The following is a 13,569-nucleotide window of genomic DNA, read 5'->3' as shown; positions in this document are numbered from 1 at the left end:
CTGGCGAAGAGCTGAGGAATCAAATTAGTATTCTCTCAAGAATCCTCAGCTTTAGGCCTGCATCCATCTGGAGGGAAGGTACAGAGAACTATTGGGAAGAATCCTTGGGGCAAACTGCTTCTAACACAAAACCAAAGATCACAGATGGGACCAGACTAGCCTCTGGAGCGCGATATTTGACTCAACCTGGGTTGGCAGGCAGAAGCAATGCAACAGGGTTTGCCTTGAAAAATATGTAACGTTATGTAAACTGTTTCTACTACATACGTCCGTACACCCTAACTTACACAGACATATGCTGCCAAGCAGAGGTGGATTTATATGTTGTGTGACTGGAAAGACAAGACAACAGATGAGTAGGTAAGAATATTAGAGAAAGCAAGGAATGTGGTAATAAAAATAGATTAGATGTAAAGTAAAAATTAAAAAAATAAATAAATAAATAAATTAAAAAAAAATAGATTAGAGATGTCATACAGGGTGATGGCTAAGCATTCAGGCTCTAAAAACAAAATGCCGCACTTAGTTGCTCAGTCGTGTCCAACTGTCTGCCACCCCATTGACTGTAGCCGGCCAGGCTCCTCTGTCAATGGGGATTCTTACGCAAAAATACTAGAGGCTGTTGCCATGCCTTCCTCCAGGGGATTTTCCCCCATCCAGGATTTGAACCAGGGTCTCTGGCATTGCAGGCTTTACCAGGTGAGCTACCAGGGAAGCCCCCAAAACAAAATGCCTATTTACAAATATTGGCCAAATATTGGCTTCATCATTTACATTTCTGCATGAACTCAGTCAAGGTAAATAACTTTATGTGCCTTAGTTTCCTCTTGTGAAAATATGAATAATATTAATATCTACCTCACAGGCTGCTATAAGGATTTAAAAAATAATAAAGTACTTAGAAGATTGCCTGGCACATGGTAAGCATCAGTTTCCTAATCTGTAAAATGGGAACAATAAAACTTATTACTTCACAGGTTATTATAATAACTAAATATATCATATCTGTACAGTGCTTAGTATATAATAAATCAACGTTTGGTATTTTTATTTTAATACCAGTATTTGATATTTTTATGGGTGAGTACCAAAAATAAATTTTAATCCAGAGAAAAAAATAGTGAAAAATACAGAAAATATCATGAAAAAGTGTTATTCTTATTTTGGTGTTGAATATATTTACTGGGAAGCCATGAGTAACTTGGCATGTTTATCCTCTTTCCACTGTATAAAACACATATGAATCACTCCATCTCTGAGATCTGTCAAGGATTTAAGACAAACAAAATTACAGAAGACACCAAAAAAAGGAAGAAGAAGAAAAAGAAACCACACCTAAAACAGCAATTCTGAAATAATATTCCTTTCAATTTTTATTCACTGACAAAGAAAAAAGAAAATTTAGTAACTAAATTAATGACCAAAAACTATTTATAATCTTACTTACAGAGAAAATTACACTTTTAAAATTTACAAAATGAGCACTCACAAAGAAATTTCTTATGACAAGCCTACTGAAGAACAAAACAAATATTGGCATTAAGAATTTAAAGGTCAATTAATTGGAACCCCAACAAGCATAACTTTTTATAACTTCTTATAAAGAAAGTCCATAAAGAAACCAGGAGAGTACAACAGTCAAGGGAACCAAGAAAATTTTGAATAGGAGGCTGTGGTCAACAGCGGGCCAACTGTTGAAGGGCCGAGGTACCTGGGACATTTGGGAAGCATCCAGTGAGGTTGAGCAGCACGGTTATAATTAGTGATAATGCTAAAATCATTACATAGGGGACAATCATGGTACAACCTGGGAAATGATTTTTACAGAGAGAGGAGCAAAAGACAAAGCATGAGTCACTAACTCTGAGTTAGGATAAGCTTTCCCAACTTGGAGATAATCAAACTGGGACTTTTTTTTCAAGTTATAATTTTTATTTTAATAGTGATGAATAAAGTAAATTGATAGTGGGGATTCATTCCACAAACCTATGACCGGGTCATCCTCTAGCCCAAAGTGAATAGAGTAACTTTAGTCTTTGCATCTAAAAGCTGTTAGTGCACAAAAATTTAAGACGATACATTTGAAAGGTTAAATTGAATGGTGTTGCACTGGATTTTATTGCAATTCTTCTGTGCTAAGAGATTCTTGGTTGGCAATGCAAATAAGATTTAACATGATTTTTAGAGATGTGATATGTGTACCAGTCTCCACTCTAAAAGGATTATGCAGGTTAGAGTTTAAGAAACCACCTGTAAGTTCTGGTCAGTTCTGAACGATCATTAATACCTTTCATATAGCCACCCATACAGCACTGCCAATACAAATATAATGTGAGTTACGTATATAATTTCAAAACTTCTAGTACCCATACAGTTAAAAACAGGTAAATAATTTTACTATTTTCTATTTAATCTACTGTCCAAAATATTATCATTTCAACATGTAATCAATATAAAATTATTGCACAGGTATTTCATATTCTTTTTACAAACTAAATCTTTGAAATCCAGTGTGTATTTTACATTTCCAACACATCTCAATTTGAACTAGTCTCATTTACAGTGTTCACTAATCACTTGTGGTTGTGCCGGCCACACTGGACATAGCAGGGCTAGAATCCAAGCTCCCTGGAAATAGCAACATGCATTGTCTTATTCACAGATTTGTAACTGTAGCATTAAGAACAGTGTCTGGCACAAACACATTGCAATGAATATTTGTTGAATGAATAAACAAATGAATTAATCTATTCATTTTATACACATATATTAAAAAATTCTATGACATAAATGAAATTTTAATCACATGGTTAGAACTATTAAGAGAAGCACAGAATTATATTAATTCAATTCTATAGTTTAGTGATACATTGTTTGTCAACACAAATTCCTAAATAGGTATATACTTCCATATACAATGTTTTACTGTATTTTATCTTACACAGGGAATGAACAATAATCACTTTAAAGATAATTTGTCTAAACATTTAGTAGATCAAAATGCTCTCACACCACACTAAAATCAAATAAATTACAGCTGTTCTTTCTAGCATGAATTAATTCTACATTCATCAAATACACACAATTATTACATAGTCCACCAGTATTTGCAAAGAAGTGTTTTTTGTCTTAATGTCAAATCCATTCTAAAACTAGTAAAAGAATATGCCCAATAGAGAGTTAGGTCCCTGACAAAAAATTAAATAATATTCATTACTTTTTAAATGTTTACCTCCTAAAGTACTGAAATTACTTAATATAAATGAAATGGGCCCCAAAGAACTGATGTTTTACTAACAAAGGTGAGGGAGAAAAGCTTACCTTCTCTGCTAAGAGCTCTCGTATCTTGCTTGCTTGAACTCTAAATTTCATGAGCTGGGACTCCAGGGCTACACAACGTTCTTTCCAATCTACTGGCCCTTCTGTCTCAGAAAGCTCTGCCATAATTATTCTAGGAAAGAAAGCATCCAAACAGCATACTATCAATTAGCATTCAGGATAATTCCATAAATCATCCAATGCACACATTCTAGCCACCATCTAACGATATCTAAAGGCAAGTTTTGAATCCTAAGATAAATTCCAGAACCTGGTGACTACTCATGGAAAGAACTTAGGAGAGACGAGGCCAGGGAAGGAGGCCCAACTGGGTTATTTAAACTTTCTGTGTAATTTAACCTTTCCATGTCTCAGCAATCTAGAAAAAAAAAGGGGGGGTAATTCAGCAATAACGAACCATTCTTCTCACAGATAGGTAAGGAACAAATTAAATATTGCTGTTCTTAACATCACTTTGGACACCATAATAGTATCACACAGAGTACTGTCATTATTTTAGCTCCGCTCAACAGGTAAGATTTTTAAAAATCTGTCAGTTCATAATTTTACCACATTAAATTCACAAAATTATTAGTTTTGCTTCCATTGGTAGTATTGTATGTGTGTGTGCTAAGTCACTTCAGTCGTGTCTGACTTTTTGTGACCCTGTGGACTATAGCCTAGCAGGCTCCTCTGTCCATGGGATTCTCCAGGCAAGAATAATGGAGTGGGTTGCCATTCCCTTCTCCAGGGAATCTTCCCGACTCAAGGATTGAACCAGCATCTCTTTTGTCTCCTGCATAAAAATAACCTAAAGAAACTTCATATCAGTGTTTTAATTATGGCTTAGATTTGTATTATAATTATTACTTACCACCACCATAAAGTTGTCCAGGTTATCTTTCAAAACAAAAACACTTTGGCATAATTAACTGGGCAAAGTATTATGACCCTGCACAAGTCTAGATAATTTTTATTTGGTGTAAGAAGAGAAAACATATAAATATGAAATTTGGAACCACCTACATTAAATAAATCTGGAATCAGGGTATTCCATGATAGTAACCTTTTGTTGGAGGAGGTTAATCCCAGGGAGAATCACAGTAAGGGGGAAGCCAAGAAGCAGGGGCACAGATTTTGAAATTCTAAAGTGCAAAAAACTATTGCTCGATTTTGGAAACACAATTGTTTCTAGTTCTGGGTGTCGAAAATGTAGTTTTAAATGTTACTATTTCATCAAGTCATTTTCGTAAATGGCTTTATAATGTGTTTCTGAATTGCCCTTGTTATTAACTGACAAAATGTGCATTCGGAATGGCTCTTTTGGAGACGCCAAGCCCTAGTCATGGACTATGTGTTTGTGTTAAGTCGCTTCAGTCATGGACTATACGTGACAGCAAAACTCAGAACCCCAGGACAGAACTGCAGTTGAAGCATATTATTCTGCTCTTTTGTTTTACAAAAACATGTCTGCTTCACAAATTAACCAAGTTGATTTTCCCAATATTTCGTGCAATATAACCCCTTCTTAAACCTATAACAGTTTTTAAAACCTGCAAATGATTGTTTTCCTAGCATAAATATTGTTTTGTGCTTAGATTAGCTTTCATATTAATACTTATATTACCACTCAGTAATTTAGAAGTAAATATAAGCAAAGTTGTTCTACAAAGGCTACAGCTTCATTAAGAGTCCCCTGGTCATCTCAAAGCCTTCAGATGCTACTGAATTCTAGCCATAATGTAAAGGGAATCTTCCTGTAGAGCAAGTAATCATTCTCCTCATTTCTTCATTTTTTTCTAAAAGCTCCATCCCATTGTTTTAGAGTTTTCCCTGAGGATATTAACCATGTTAATGACCTTTTTCATTATTCACAATAGCATTTACTGTCAACGCACACACTCTTTCTCAATTCTACTGCTACTTCATTTCTTTCCTCTTTAGCTTTAGACTGGACAAAGAAGAAAATACAGATGAAATCTTAAAAATAGAAAGCAGACGTGAAATGAAATGTTTTAAGTCTTGAACCATTCTTATCACTACACAGAAATACAGGGAAGCTTCTATGTCTTAAGTAACAAGAAGAGAATTTCATACTGATTAATTTTTGCTCTACACTTAAAATAACCTGTTTAGTTTCACTATAAAATTTCTACATCTTTAAAAATAACAACCATTTTTCAACAAGTGGAAATCAGTGTAATGAACCATATGAATTGAATAAAAGACAAAAACCATATGATCATCTCAACAGAGACAGAGAAAAGCACTTGACAGAATTCAACATTATTTTATGATTAAAAACATTCAACAAACTATTAATAGCAATAGAAGTTAAGTCATCAACCTGATATAGAAGTATCTACAAAAGCCCACAGCTAACACCACACTTAACTATCAACAACTGATCCGCGTAAGGTCAGAAACAACATAAGGCTGTTTGCTTTCGCCACTTCTAATGTGTCACACTGGAGGGTCTGTCCAGTACAAGAAAATAAAATAGGAAACATAGAGTGGAAAGGAAAAACTAAAACTATCTCTCTTTTAAGATGTCATGGTCTTATACACAGAAACTCCCAAGGAATCTTTCTTTTATGGAAAAAAGAAAAAAAGAAAAAGCCATTAGAACTATTTGAGATGACAAAAGTTTCAGGAAACCAGATCACTATACGAAAATTAATTGTTTTTCTATACACTTGCAAGGAAAACTCCAGAAATGAAATCAAGACTATATTCTGCTTACACCAGCATCAGAAATAATTAAATATTTAGGAGTAAATGTTAACAAAAGAAGTACAAGATTTGTACTCTGAAAACTAAAAAACATCATTGAAAGAAATTAAAGAAGACCTAAAGAAATGCAAGACTTCGTATGGATGGCAATACCTGCAAATGGATATGCACATTCAATACAATCTCTATCAAAATTTTAACTACATATTTTGCAGAAACTGATAAGCTGATCCTCTAATGCATACAAAAATTCAGAATACTCAAAACAATCTTAAAGACTCACACAATTTCAAAAATTACTGCAAAGCTACAGTAATTAAGACTGTGTGGTACTAGCATAAAGATAGATACATAGATAGATGGATAGATAGATCAACAGAATAAAATTATGAGTACAGAAATAAAGAAATAAGGACGGGGGCAAGAATAGGTGAAGGGGATCAAGTGGCACAAACCTCATATATTAGCTATATAACAAATAAGGGCTTCCCTGGTAGCTTAGCTGGTAAAGAATCCACCTGCAATGTGGGAGACCCTGGTTTAATTCCTGGGTCGGGAAGATCCGCTAGAGAAAGGATAGGCTACCTGGGTGCAGATGACACCACCCTTATGGCAGAAAATGAAGAACTAAAGAGCCTCTTGATGAAAGTGAAAGAGGAGAGTGAAAAAATTGGCTTAAAGCTCAACATTCAGAAAACTAAGATCATGTCATCCGGTCCCATCACTTCATGGCAAATAGATGGGGAAACAGTTGAAAGAGTGGCAGACTTTATTTTGGGGGCTCACAAATCACTGCAGACGGTGACTGCAGCCATGAAATTAAAAGACGCTTACTCCTTGGAAGGAAAGTTATGACCAACCTGCTGCTGCTGCTGCTGCTAAGTCTAGACAGCATATTAAAAAGCAGAGACATTACTTTGCCAACAAAGGTCCATCTAGTCAAGGCTATGGTTTTTCCAATAGTCATGTATGGATGTGACAGTTGGACCATAAAGAAAGCTGAGCACCGAAGAATTGATGCTTTTGAACTGTGGTGTTGGAGAAGACTCTTGAGAGTCCCTTGGACAGCAAGGAGATCCATCCATTCCATCCTAAAGGAGATCAGTACTGGGTGTTCATTGGAAGGACTGATGTTGAAGCTGAAACTCCAATACTTTGGCCACCTGACATGAAGAGCTGACTCATTTGAAAAGACCCTGATACTGGGAAAGATTGAAGGTGGGAAAAGAAGGGGACGACAGAGGATGAGATGGTTGGATGGTATGACCGACTCAATGGACATGAGTTTGGGTGAACTCCGGGAGTTGGTGATAGACAGGGAGGCCTGGCGTGCTGCAATCCATGGGGTCGCAGAGTCGGACACGACTGAGCAACTGAACTAAACTGACTGAACCCACCCCAGTATTCTTGGGCTTCCCTGGTGGCTCAGCTAGTAAAGAATATGGCAGACCTGTGTTTGATCTCTGGGTTGGGAAGATCGCCTGGAGAAGGGGAACAGCTACCCACTCCAGTATTTGGGCCTGGAGAATTCCATGGACTATATAGTCCATGGGGACACGACTGAGCAACTTTTACTTTACCAAATAAGTCACAGGGATGTAATATACAGCATAAGGAATATGGTCAGTGTGCTAACTTTGTATGGGAATAGATGGTTGCTAGACTTATGAGGATCATTTCATAAAGTATGCAAACAAGAAATCATTATGTAGTATACCAAAATTAACATAATAGTGTACATCAACTCTATTTTATTTATAAAACATATTTATAATAACCATACTTCCAAATAAGATCACATTCTGAGATACTGTGGGTTAGGACTGCAACATTTCTTTTTTGAGGGGAAGGGAACAATTCAATCCATTTTTTAAAATACACAAATAAAAAAACCCTCACATGTAGAGTGAACTGATTTTTGACAAGGTGGAATGAAAAGTTCTTTTTAAATAAATTGTACCAGGCAACTGGATATCCACATGTGAAAGAATAAATTTGGTTCCCCACCTCATACCATACACAAAAATTAACCCCAAATGGATCAAAGACCTACATGTAAGACCTTAGGCTCTAAACCTATAGTAGGAAAAATAGTTATAAGTCATTGTGATCTTGAATAGACAACAGTTTCCTAATATAACATTTAAAGCATAAGTAATAAAAAATAGATAAATTTAACCTAAAATTAAATATTTTTGTGCTTCAAAGGACACCATCAAGAAAGTGAGGGTTTCCCTAGTGGTCCAGTGGTTAAGAATCCACTGTGCAATGCAGGGGACACAGGTTTGATCCCTGGTGGCATCCTGGTCATGCCACAAGGCAACTAAGCCCATAAGCTGCAACTAGTGAGCTCAAGCCTGGATCCTGGGTCTGCAATAAGAAACCACGGCAATGAGAAGCCCCTGCAACTAGATTGTAGCCCCCACTTGCTGCAATTAGAGAAAGACTGCATGCAGCAATGAAGACCCAAAGCAGCCAAAAATAAATAAAAACAATTTCTTATTAAAAAAAAGAAGGTGAAAAGATAACCCACATAGTGGGAAGAAATATTTACTAATCACATTATCTATAAAGGACTTGTATCCAGAAAATAAAAAGGGACTCTTACAACTCAACAATAAAAAGCACAATTAAAAAGTAGCAAAGTATCTAAAGAGATATTTTTTAAAGAAGATATTCAAATGGACAATAAGCACATAAAAAGATATTTAACATCATAAATATTAATGTAAGGGAAAATGCAAATCAAAATCACAATGACATCCCACTGTATACCAAATAGAACAGTTATAATAAAAAAGACATGTAATAACATGTGTCAGTAAGGATGCAGAGAAACTGGAACTCCTATAAACTGCGGTTGAGAATGTAAAAATAGTACAACTGCTTTGGAAAATAACAGTTCCTCAAAAGTTTTAACATAAAGTCACTATATGACTCAGTAACTCCAATGTTAAGTATATACTCAAGAGAACTGAATACAGAAGTCCACATCAAAACTTGTACACAAATGTTAATAGCAACATTACTCAAACAGTCAGAAAGTAGAAACAAACCAAGTGTCCATCATCAGATGAATGGATAAAGAAAATGTGGTATATCCACACAATGGAATCTTGCTCTAAGTCACTTTAGTCGTGTCCAACTCTGTGCGACCCCATAGACGGAAGCCCACCAGGCTCCCCCGTCCCTGGGATTCTCCAGGCAAGAACACTGGAGTGGGTTGCCATTTCCTTCTCCAATGCATGAAAGTGAAAAGTGAAAGTGAAGTCGCTCAGTCGTGCCTGACCCTCATCGACCCCATGGACTGCAGCCTTCCAGGCTCCTCCGTCCAGGGGTTTTCCAGGCGGGAGTACTGGAGTGGGTGCCATTGCCTCCTCCTGAATGGAATCTTACTCAGCCACAGAAGAAGGCATAAAGCACTAATACATGTTACAACAGTGGATGAACTTTGAAAACATTACCTTAAGTGCCAAGTGAAAGAAGCCAGACGCAAAAACCGCCATATTGTATGCTTCTATTCGTATAATAGGCAAATCTCAAGACACAGAATATTAGCTTAGTGGTAGCCAAGGGCTATGAAAAGAGGGCAATGGTGATCAACTAGTAACGAGTTGGGAGCTTCTTTGTGGAGTGATGAAAATATTCTAGAATTACACAGTGCTGTTGATTGCACGACCTTGTGAATACACCAAAAACTACTGCACTGTACACTTTAAAAAAGTAACTTTTATGGTTTCTAAATTACACCTCAATTACAAAGAGTATATGTTTACAAATGAATAAACAAAAAGTAACGGTTTAAGTGGATGTATATTAATAATCTATTGTTTGTGGTTATCCCTGCCAAAAATTCCACCATTAACTCAATCTCAAATATGTTAATCTCAAATATGACAAGTAGCAGACATATATTTCACCAAGAGTACTGCACTATAAAAATGACACATTGAATAAATTCTGTTAAACATATCTATTCATTTCTTTAGTTATGTAATTACATACTTTCACAGTGAAGTAGCAAAATGTTAGGAATATTATTGGTATTTAATATCTGCATTCCTTATTAATAGGGTCATTATTTTAAAAATTCAAAACTACAGATTGGTTGGCTAATGGCTTATGGTTGGCTAAAGGTTGGCTAATGGTCCTGAGATCTAGACACCTGATTTCCTCATTTCATCCTGCAATTTCAATTAACATAAATTAAAAGACGCTTACTCCTTGGAAGAAAAGTTATGATCAACCTAGATAGCATATTCAAAAGCAGAGACATTACTTTGCCAAGAAAGGTCCATCTAGTCAAGGCTATGGTTTTTCCAGTAGTCATGTATGGATGTGAGAGTTGGACTATGAAGAAGGCTGAGCGCCCAAGAATTGATGCTTTTGAACTGTGGTATTGGGGAAGACTCTTGCGAGTCCCTTGGACTGCAAGGAGATCCAACCAGTCCATTCTGAAGGAGACCAGCCCTGGGATTTCTTTGGAAGGAATGATGCTAAAGCTGAAACTCCAGTACTTTGGCCACCTCATGCGAAGAGTTGACTCACTGGAAAAGACTTTGATGCTGGGAGGGATTGGGGGCAGGAGGAGAAGGGGACGACCCAGGATGAGACGGCTGGATGGCATCACTGACTCGATGGATGTGAATCTGAATGAACTCCGGGAGATGGTGATGGACAGGGAGGCCTGGCGTGCTGCGATTCATGACATTGATTCATTCGGATGTGACTGAGTGACTGAACTGAACTGAACTGCTGTTAATGCACCAGTTTTCTAAAGATTCTAATTTTGAACAACAGTCACCATCTTTTCCCATTACTACTGATTTTATATAGTCTAACAATATACATAGCTTTGAGAGCCATAGAAAGAAAGAAAGAAAGAAGAAAGTGAAGTCACTCAGTCGTGTCCAGCTCTTTGAGACCCCATGGACTGTAGCCCACCAGGCTCCTCCATCCATGGAATTTTCTAGGCAAGAGTACTGAAGTGGGTTGTATTTCCTTCTCCAGGGGATCTTCCCGACCAAGGGATCGAACCCGGGTCTCCCCCATAGCGGGCAGAGGCTTTACCGTCTGAGCCACCAGGGAATCCCATAACTACCTGCTAAATAAATATCATTTTTAGATTTCGAATTTAAAAGTAATCTATCCTCACAGCAGCGGACAGGAAAAAGTCTTTGTTTTCCAAATACCCCCAATGACTTTTGGAAACATTTACTGACAAAAAATGAACTGTTTACAGTTGTGGAATGAATGCTCTTTTCTCTGAATCTTTGACTTCCTGTTTCTCTTACAAATCCCTAGAGGGAAAGAAAAAGAAAAAAAGAATTCATCTATTTAGGCTTACCCTGATGAAGCTCAGGGTACCCACTCATATCCTTTAATTCTCTCCTTTTAAGGTACAGATTAACTTGGCCAGGTAAGTGTGTGTGTCTGTGTGTATTGGTAGTGCTGCGGGAGGGGTGGGGGAAGGGGGCGGGGGGGAGCCATTCCTAAAGCAGAAAAGATGTCTTTCTTGACCGCACTGAGGCTTGCCTTGTTTAAGGAACCTCCCGACCACCAGCCAGCCAGCACCATTCGGGCAAAACCGGCCCTTTGGTAGCATTGCTGAGAACCCGTGCTCGTCACTCCATAGCTTCTTGGGGATACACACAGCTGTGTGGTCTAGGCTTGCGACTGGCATTTTAACAAAGAAAGCAGTGACCTGCAGGTAGCATAGCACTAAGGCTTTTCCAGCGTAAATGTTTCAACTTCTCTTTCCACGGCGTTTCGCACGTCAAAATCTACGGCTCAAACGTCCCATCTTTTAAAAAGTTGGGGAAAAACTTCAGAGACAGTTCAGTTTCACGGCAGGTTACTTAAGGGCTTTCTGACATTTTGGCAACTCAAGGTTTAGAAAAAGGTTCTTTAAAGTTTTGAGAAGTTTCACCCCCAAGGTTGCAGTGGGGCTCCCAAGAAGCGGAGGCCGAGTCGCAGCATCTCTAACTGCGTGGGCTACTCGGCAGCGGACGCGCCGCAGCCCCGTCCGCCCCCTGACCAACCGCGCGGCGCCACAAACCTGGGCCCCACGTTTTCAAACAAAATGTCACGGGAGACCAGGGGGCGAGGAGCCGCCGACCACCGCTACCACACGAGAGCCCAGTTCTGGGGCAGCAAGGGAAGCAACGCGGAGTGCGGAGGCTGCGGCGGGGGCGCGGAGTTGAGTCCGGTACCAGCTTGCTCCAGCCCCTGGGTCCCGGCCAGCCGGATCCGCCCGCCGCCCCCATCCTCCGTGCGACGTGCCCACGGGGGACTGCGCGCTGTAAAGAGGGCGGGGACCCCCGGGCATCCCCGGGCACCGGAATCTCAGGGGTCGCCTTTCGGCTCCGGGCCTGGCTCATGTGCCTACCTCTGCGCGGGTCCCGGCAACACCGCCCGTACTCCCGGCCACGTCTGGTGCGGGGTTCCTGGGGTTCTCAGTGTACACCCTCCTAATACCAAGCTCGGAGCAGGAGGGAGAGAGGGGCGGGATGCCTCCCTCCAGGGACTGGCGGCCGTGGAAGCCAATCAGATGCCTCAGGCGGCCTTATTACGTCACCAGGAGGTGTGGCCAGGACTTTGACCCCTCCCGGTCCCTAATCCCAGGAGAAAGTTGTGTCCAGGAGTTTCTATCTCTGGCCTTTGCCACACTGAGAGCTCAGAGTCTGTTGTAGGGCTCACCTCTTTTCCATTCGCTCTGCCCTGACTCAGCTCCTTCTTGTTTGGTCTACCTGCCTGAAGCGAGGCCTCTTACCAATCAATCCTTCACCCTCTCGTCAGGTTAACTGTCCTGTTTTGATGTACACTCTTGACAAAGACCTTCATTGGATTCCTTTTGCTTAAGTTATCAAAAACAGATCCCTTAGTCTAGTGTTCATGGCCTCCATCCTACTTTTGTCCGGTTTATTCTTCACAGCTGCTCTTCACCTACCTGAGACTGATGCTATGCACTTCCCCACCCCAAGGAAGTCCATTTGCAACATTTACCTACTATTTCCTATGCCCACATTTAAATGGTCCATCTATCCTCTTAAGACCCAGCTCAGACAATCTGCACGTAAGCATGCTTGTCGCCCCACCTAGCAGTAATCTCTTGTTTCTGCTCCCTGAGCATTTAGGTTTTTACTCTTCTTGCTACTTAGCTCATTCTGCCTCGTGTACAGTTCCTTGCATGTGTGTGTACATGCTCAGTCGCATCCGACTCTTTGCAACCCTGTGGACTGTAGTCCCACAGGCTCATTTCCATAGAATTTTCCAGGCAAGAATACTGCAGTGGTTGCCATTTCCTACTCCAGAGGATGTTTCTGACCCAGGGATCAAACCCACATTTCCTGCACTGGCAGGAGTATTCTTTATCACTGCGCCACCTGGGAAGCCCAATCCTGATCTCTCCATTAGGCTGTGCGCTCTCTGAAACCAGGGATTTGTTTTCTTTCTTTTTGTATCCTCCTCTCATGCGAAGAGTTGACTCATTGGAAAAGACTCTGATGCTGGGAGGGA

General features: G+C 39.5%; 1 protein-coding gene across 1 annotated transcript in view; it reads right to left on the bottom strand.

Moving 5' to 3' along the window:
- Positions 1 to 12,563, bottom strand: part of PLEKHH2 (pleckstrin homology, MyTH4 and FERM domain containing H2) — a 101,139-nt gene extending 88,576 nt beyond the window's left edge. Inside the window, exons 1-2 of the mRNA XM_040224711.1 lie at positions 12,440 to 12,563; positions 3,322 to 3,451 (exon numbers count right to left, since the gene is read on the bottom strand). Coding sequence (XP_040080645.1) covers positions 3,322 to 3,444 — 123 coding nt within the window. The 5' untranslated portion in view covers positions 3,445 to 3,451; positions 12,440 to 12,563. The remainder of the gene's footprint in view (positions 1 to 3,321; positions 3,452 to 12,439) is intronic.
- Positions 12,564 to 13,569: the final 1,006 nt, after the last annotated feature.

This window comes from Oryx dammah, unplaced genomic scaffold (genome assembly GCF_014754425.2).
Source record: "Oryx dammah isolate SB20612 unplaced genomic scaffold, SCBI_Odam_1.1 HiC_scaffold_25, whole genome shotgun sequence".
Lineage (NCBI taxonomy): Eukaryota > Metazoa > Chordata > Mammalia > Artiodactyla > Bovidae > Oryx > Oryx dammah.
This window is presented reverse-complemented; position numbering and strand designations above follow the sequence as displayed.